The 8308-nt window shown below is 38.0% G+C and overlaps 1 protein-coding gene across 5 annotated transcripts in view; it reads left to right on the top strand.

The window, feature by feature from the left end:
• LOC109933577 (kinesin-like protein KIF21A) overlaps positions 1–8308 on the top strand; it is a 133896-nt gene that overhangs the window by 40981 nt on the left and 84607 nt on the right. For all 5 annotated transcript variants that reach the window (XM_048610118.1, XM_048610119.1, XM_048610116.1 and 2 more), the window contains exons 6-8: positions 697–864; positions 4855–4970; positions 7898–8093. In XM_048610118.1, the coding sequence (XP_048466075.1) occupies positions 697–864; positions 4855–4970; positions 7898–8093 (480 nt within the window). The remainder of the gene's footprint in view (positions 1–696; positions 865–4854; positions 4971–7897; positions 8094–8308) is intronic.

Raw genomic sequence — 8308 nt, 5'->3', positions numbered from 1 at the left:
TCCTATGATGCTGCTTGACCTGCTGTGTTCATCCAGCCCTGCACCTTTGTTGTCTTGGTTCTCCTGTACTGGGTTCTGAATAGCTCTCAGTCCTCAGGCTGCCACTTTTCCGGACATCCATTGATCTAATGTTGTATCAAGTTTTGTTAATATAATTGAATTATTATTTGCTTTGGGTGTTTGTCCCTTAGAGGAATATGCATCTGTTGGAGACTATGTAATATTTCTTTAAATACTAACCATGACCTATCCACCATCAAATCTTTGTGGATTTTCCCAATCCACCATAGCCAAGTTGGCCTTTATACCTTGATCATTTCTTTGCTTCAGATTTAAGACCCTAATCTTAATTCTAATCAATGATTGTAACTTGTAACATTTCCTGTAACTTGATGGTTTTAAGAAGGTATGCTGGGGAAAACTTAAATGCTGAGTGTGAAGAAAAGTGCTGTAAATACACTGTTCAATTCAAAAAAAATCTCAAGTGTAAAAACAAATCCCATAAAATTGCAATATGCAAAATACTGCAATGTTGATTTGAGTCTACACCACAGAAAAATGCCCTTCTGCCCACCATATCTGCGTGAGTTGAAAACAAGCACCTAACTATTCTACTTTCATTTTATAGAGCATTTTAGTATCTACACCTGTTCATTTTCTGGAACTTGATTGGTTTATGTTTTGTGTTTAATGCAGGATGAACTATTGGACAACAGAGCCATCAGTGAATCAGCAGAAATGAATGAATTTGAAACCCTCACAGCCAAGTTCCACTTTGTTGACCTTGCAGGTTCCGAAAGACTAAAGCGTACAGGAGCAACTGGAGAGAGGGCAAAAGAAGGAATTTCAATTAACTGTGGTTTAGTGAGTACATGTTGAAAAGTACTTTGTAGTAGTAAGGAAAATTGTCAGTTTGGAAGGGTGATGTGTACTTCCTACATTAAATTTTCCGTAATAAATACACTGAAGTATCATAGTATAACTCCTGTGGAAATTAATGTTCATAGTACCATGTTTGCTATAAGCATGCAAAACATTTAAAGACTTAAAAAAATTTTTGTTTTGAAACTCCAGTTTTTGTTTTCTGTCAAAGGATTTGGGTAGAGAATGAAAAGCCCAAAATATGATTGGCAGCAGTAAATCAATGTTTTGTGAAGAGGGACATATACATTTCTTTCATGTTCCTTCAATAGCAACAACAACTTGTACTCTTACATCACCGCTTTAATATAATGAACCATCTCGGTGCAGTTCACAGGAGCATTATAAAACAAAGTAAGGGTCTGAAATGCACAAAGATATTGTGTCAGAAGACAAAAATCTAGGTCAAAAAGCTAGGTTTGAAGGAGCATCTTGAAAGAAGGAAAGCAAACTAGAGTGGTGAACAGGTATGTACACATTCCAGAGCTTGGAGCCTGGAAAAATGAAGACAATTGTAATTGCAGGTGTTCAAAGCATTCAAATTCGTGTAGAATAGAGTTTTTTGAGGCTTATGGTGCTGTAGGAGAAGACAAAGGGATGGGCAAGGTTGTGGTGGGGCTTTAAGAAAAAAGTGAACATTTTATAATGAAGGTGTTACTTGATTAGGAGCAATTGGATCAGTGAGCACAATAGTTATTAGGGGCAGGGAGTAAAAGAGACTTGCCGTAAGTTGACATGGGCAGAGTTGAAGTTTACACAGAAGAGGATGTGAGAGCCAAGCCAAGAGTGTGTTGGAATATTGAAGCCAAGAGGTAGTGAAGACATTGCTGTTGCTAAATTTTGATCATAATAGTGGTTTGCTGAGTGGTTAATTTTGGAATTCTGCCACTTGAATGTTTCTGGAAGCTCGGTCTCCTCTTCTCCATAGCCTGTTGCTTTGCAACATCTGTACATCATCAAGCATGGTGTTGAATCATTGCGTGTACAAACCCCCACCCCACCACCACCACCACCACCCCCCAGCCCCCAAATATAAATATCAAAGTTTCCTTGCTGTTGATTTAGTTTTGGAGGCTGCAAGAGCTGGGAGTTGAGCTGTCAGCAGGTAGTTATTTTTCTTTTATCTAGAAGTGTTATCTCACTCAATCAAATGACATTCCCACATTACAGTGAGAGTGGATGGGGGTTGATATTTTTCTGATCAGCCTGTTCAAAAATGTGATTACACACCTCTGGAGCAGTTGGGACTTGAAACTAAGCCACCTGGCCCAGAAGTGGGGACCCTACCATTGCGCCATATGAGAATTGAGCACGTTGTTGTTTTTATTAATCAACTTGTTAGAGAAATGTTTTGATACACCACTGGAGCAGGTAGGACTTGAACCTGGGTCACCTGGTTCAGAAGGAGAGACACTACCACAGTACCACAAGAGACCTGAGCAGATGGGTTTTTTTTGTTAAATGAGCATGTTTTCTTAATAATTAGAGCTGGTGATTGTTTGCTTGTCTGTTCAGTATGCTGCACTTCAAACAAATTGCTGCTTTCAATTCTCAGACGTGCATAGACACTGTTTTAATTAATATTGAAGTTTGCAACTGTAAGGATCCCCTTTAGGAGAATCAACTAAATTGTCAAATAACTCCCATTGTACGTGACCGGCCCTTGAGTTTGGGATGAGACAAAAAGAGTCAAGTAAGTTTCGAGTAAAGGATTTTAATCTACCCACAACTAAACTGAAAAAGAACACCAACAGTGACAGCGTTCCATGGATCTCTGCCACATGCTGGCCTGATGTGAGCGTCTATTCATGTTGGCTGTCGAGTGAAAGAGGCACAGTTGGCTTTTGTCACTCATTGTTAATACTTAAGGTGGGTTTTTGTTCTGTTCCTTTGTATTGAAAAAAACTGGAAAATCAGCATCCCAGGCAGATCAGGTGATTGTTGGATTTGGGTCCAAAAATGAGCCTGACTGCATTTGGGTTCTGGGAGTCACTTCTTTATAAACGCCACTACTGCTGACCCAAATTTGTTCTGCCCTAAGGATTGGCCATAGATGCAGGAATGGACATTTTATCTTCAGGGTATTCATACTCTTTTGTATATTAACTTCAGGTAATACTTAGGTTAGCTCTCACAAGAACAAGACCGGATAATGTGGTACTGAAGGATGCAATAGAAATTATTACAGCACCTGGCATCCACCTATATTACAACCACAGGCACTTGTGTGCCCAGGCTAAATTTGGATGTAACTATACTGAAAACAAAAAAAATGCTGGAGATCACAGCAGGTCACGTGGTATCCATGGAGAGAAAGCAAGCTAGCGTTTCGAGTCCAGATGACTCTTTATGCTTCTATCAGTGAGTCAAGCTGTGAGAGGACTCAAGATGGAGACAAATGTTTATACCATAATGTTCCATGGTATGATAGTAATGATATCACGAACATGTCGCTTAAAAATATTTTACGTATTAGCTCCGAAACCTACCACTGTTCATGCTACTTTTACAATTATTGGTGCATCAGCTGATGGCTTGTTGGTCCAAAGTTTCCAGTTTGCACTAATTAATAAGTAAATAAATACAGAAATTAAATCAGTCATTAAATAGTTATCATGATTTAGAGTACTCACCACCCAATTAATTTTGTATAGAATATAGTCGATACAAATATTTCTCATGATTTTGCAGATCAAGAAAGAAATCAGCAATTTTCTAAAGTGCTTTCTGCAATGCACTTTAATGTGTATATATTGAAATGGAGATTTCTTTACTTTTATTTGTTACAAATGCGTTGATGCTAATAAAAGTTAAAAACTCTTGTTTCTACCCACTTGAAGTCCAGTAATTGAAGAGGCCTAAAAACATGTGCGTTCAGCACAGATAAACGACAAAATCCATGATTACATGATTCCTTGTCACAAAGGACCTTTTTGATTTTGGCCACTGTCATCGCTGCAGGTATGAATGAGAGTTTTCAGGGATGAGCTGTGATGGGCAAAATCAACCAATTGCCTATTCTCACCCCCCTTGTTGGCACAAATGAGGTCGAGAGCTCAACTTGGGAGCAGATGTCGGACTAAGAGTTTGAACAGATTGGATTAAATGTCAGACTAATGCCAAAAAGTTGAATGGAGATGTTAGATCGGGAGCAGTTTTGGACCAGGGATTGTAATGGATTGCTTCGGTCTTCTGATGCTTAATTAAAGAAAACTTCTGTCCTCAATGTCAAATAAACAGATTGGCGGCAGTAGCAGCATTTGAGAAAGGTGGTGGTGATGGTCTGGTAAATGTTGATTTTTTTTCAAGAGAGTAGCATACTCTAGTGGTCCTCCATGATGCCTACACCTTGAGAAAGGTTGCGTAGAGTGTGTTGTACGTGCATAATGGTGGGTGCTGTGTAGCATTTCTTAGTTTTCTTTGCCGATGCACTGGCAGCATTGTTATTAAGAAGTACAGTGGAAGATAAACATGAATGTAACACCTCATCATTTTAAGAGTCTGTTCTTTGACTTGTTGTGAATAATGGTAAACATATTCGTAAAAGCTGCAGTGTTATTTCACAGATGAGATAGGTGGTGGGTAATATGCTAACTAGGAGGAGACAATAGACTTGAGACTTAGCATAGTATTAAAGGAAGTAAAGGAGAGCTGAGGTTGTTGGGTTGAGAGAAACAAAAATATTGGACTCGGAGCAAATCAATAGGATTGCAACCTGATTGTTTATTCACCTGGACTTGTTGCTGTACAAGTTGGTGGTAAGTCAGAAGACAGTAAACAAATATAAACGGTAATCTATATCCAAAATAGGAGCAGTAACAGGTGATTGATGTTGGAGTTAAGTAAGAAAGAATGTTCATAATCAGAATGATTATTATTGAATTTTGCAGATTATGTAGAAATCTTAAATTTCTTCCAACCTTTGTTTTCCAGTTGGCACTTGGAAACGTCATCAGTGCACTTGGTGATAAAAGTAAACGAGTCACTCATGTGCCTTATCGGGATTCCAAGTTAACACGATTGCTGCAAGATTCTTTGGGGGGCAATAGGTAAATACTTGGGTTTCTAATAAATTGATACCATTTTCTTATGAGGGCTTTTTCAAACAAGTGTGCTTTTTGTATGCAGATTTTATAATTTTGATCATTTAGTTTTGTGGGAGGTTGAATTTTATACTGCTGATGTTGAATGGCATCAGTACAGGAAAGTGGAATACTTGGTGATTTGAACACAGTGAGAGTCCTTCACGTAACGCCTCCAGTGTGTGTTAATCATTGAGATGATTGGACAGTCTGGTTTTGGAAACACGTATTCATTCCTATGAAGTTTTAACTGTAAATAGTTAAATTGCTGCATTATGTACAAATATTTAGAGCTCCACAATGGGGATTTCTGGTTAAGAGATGGATTGTGAAAATCAGTTATTTTAACTCCTAATTCCTAAGCTTAATTGATAATTGTGATAGCCCCTGTCATGAATAGATGTGACAGGGTAGTTCTGCAATCTTCTGCCCTGTTCTTGCTCCATAATATAGGTATCTAATTCATGAAATTCACTAATGTTTCAGAATAACAAACTGTTGCATGTTTATAGCTAGATGCAGAAATGGATTACATTTTGAAAGGAAATTGTGACTTTGAAATGGGGTGTTGTGGAATATTTTAAAACAACACTCGACACAAGGTTCTGATTGTAATAAACACTGCTTGAAATATCACTGGTGGGGAGACAATTTTGACTGGAACATCAGAAGACTTCAATGATACAAATGTTTTGAGTCAGTTAGATATTATTCTAATCACATTGCACTTATAGTTAAGTAGGTTAACCCTATCCAGGCCTCTAAGTCACAACTTATTGTCACCAAGCTACTAGTGACCATTGCATGATTAGAGTAACCTACCTGCAATTCTTTTCTTGTGAGGCATCTGTCCTTTGTTAATTCATACCAAAACCTGTGATCATCAAAGGTCCCCTTGCCCATTGTTTCCCCCCACCATTTGCAATTTGTGTTATGTTATCTGTAACATTTTGTCTCTAGTTCTGGGGGTCATTGTAACCTTGAGTCCCACTTCAGGGCATGATTTTTCTGGTCTTGGATTGGTTTCCATAAGGCATACAAGCTATGTGGCTCTTTGTCTATTGAGGTGTCCTTTGGTGGAACAAGGAACCATAAACCATACACATTGTTTTATGGCATACTGCTAATGCACATCTGAATTGCTTGAAGAGCAGATGATCATTTCATATCATTTATAAATGCTTTTGATTGAGTCATGTGAATATTCTCACTTTCAGGTGTGAAACTCTATGAACAAGATCTTAGCAATGTACATGTTTCATTAGAATTGGCAGAAGCAATTTCCTAAAAGTCAAAATGAGGCTTTTTAAAATTGGAGTCATGCGTTTATCTAGTCATCATGCTTTTGACAGCTTTTATTAGGAGCTGATGCATATTAGCAGTGAAGGCCAGCCTAGCATTACAAAAGCAAAATACTAGAAATTTAAAATGAAAACAGAAAATACTGAACTACTTAGGTTTGGCATTATCTGTGGAGAGATAAAAGGTTGCTGACCTTTTTTGTCAGAAATAACCAAGTTGCCCCAATTGTTGATCCGTGATGTTAGTATTGCTGTTTGCAATCCATTGACAGTTTAAAACCAAGCTAGACTAACACTTTTTTTTTCAGGGATCAGTTAAATTGGAGTAGTTCTTCAATGTTGTCAATTTACTCAGGACCTTTATTAGAATTATTTTATAAGACAAATTAACTGTATTAGAGATAGTAGGAACTGCAGATGCTGGAGAATCTGAGATAACTATGAGATGTAGTTTTTGAAAATTCCCATAATCCAATAATGGCACTTGTCTGAAAACGGCGCAGATCTTTTGCACAATGTTTGACTATTGTTATCCCTACCTTGCTAAGTGTTAAGTTTTGTCTGTGTAAGGGACAAGAGTGTAGGACCAGGTAATGGACCAATGGTTTAATAAATTTATAAACCTGACGATTGCAAATAAGAAGAGTGTCAGGCATAAGGGATTTTTTTCAACTAAGTAAATGTTGACACTAATGGCAGAATCCATTCAAAACTGATTAATATGAGCTGCCCAAAAATAGTACATGAGTATTGAAAAGTTATTCGTTCCTTTCTATTTAAATAACTTGGGAAAGTACATTTTCTTTGTAAGCCAGAAACTCTACTTTCTCGTTTTTAAACCTGCTGTTTGCTAAAGAAAAGTGCCTGAGTTTTGTGCCTTTCTTGATAGCATAGCTTTAGTCAGAATTTAGTTCGTTATGCAAATCCTGTCAAATAGATAACTTGAATTTGCTGTTGTTGTTTCCTATGTCTTAATGATCTCTGAGGCTGTCTACTTGTTGACAAGTGAATTGGAAAGCGAAATGCATAAATGTTGCAAAGTTAAAGACCAATTTGACAGTTTGCTGAACTGAGACTCAGCATTGTAGGGTGGTACAGTGGCGCAGTGGTTAGCACTGCTGCTTAACAGTGCCAGGGATTCCACCCTCGGGCGACTGTCTATGTAGAGTTTGCACATTCTCCCCATGTCTGTGTGGGTTTCATCCAGGTACTGCAGTTTGCTGCCAGAGTCAAAAGATGTGCAAGTTAAGTGGATTAGCCATGCATAATTGTCCATAGAGTCCAGCGATGTGCTGGTTAGGTGGAGCAGCCACGGAAATGAGGTTGCAGGGAAAGGGAGGGGTTGGTTCTGGGCAGAATGCTCTTCAGAGGGGTAGTGTGGACTTGATGGACCGAAATGGCCTGCTTCCATAATGTAGGGATTCTATGATGGAATTTTTTAAAAGTATGTTAAAGTATCATGCTTAACTTTTTTTGTATAGCTTTCAATTACCTGGTTTCATTATTCATCGGGTAACTAAACTGATGTAGATTACTTTTTAATTGTGACTGTAGACGTGTTGTTGCAGTGAGCCTCTGGGTTTCATTTTCCAGCCAAACAGTGATGATAGCTTGCGTCAGTCCATCAGATCGTGATTTCATGGAAACTTTGAACACACTGAAATATGCAAACCGTGCACGCAACATTAAAAATAAAGTGATGGTCAACCAGGACAGAGCAAGTCAGCAAATCAATATACTCCGTGGTGAAATAGCACGTCTGCAGATGGAACTTACAGAATACAAAACGGTGAGCTAATTTGGAAATTGAAAATTTTACTTTTTTTTTGGAAGGTATGCTCCAGGCTGTCTAACACTGGAGATGATCTTGCTTCAGTTAGTACTTTGAGGAAACCATGTAAATTTTGTGATGTAACATTTTTATTTTAGTATCACTTATTTCAGTTTGCGTTTTGAAATAGAGGCATTGGTAGTGTTTTGATCTGCCTATGAAGTGTTTTAAAC

Source organism: Rhincodon typus, chromosome 22, assembly GCF_021869965.1.
Source record: "Rhincodon typus isolate 14 chromosome 22, sRhiTyp1.1, whole genome shotgun sequence".
Taxonomy (NCBI): domain Eukaryota; kingdom Metazoa; phylum Chordata; class Chondrichthyes; order Orectolobiformes; family Rhincodontidae; genus Rhincodon; species Rhincodon typus.
This window is presented reverse-complemented; position numbering and strand designations above follow the sequence as displayed.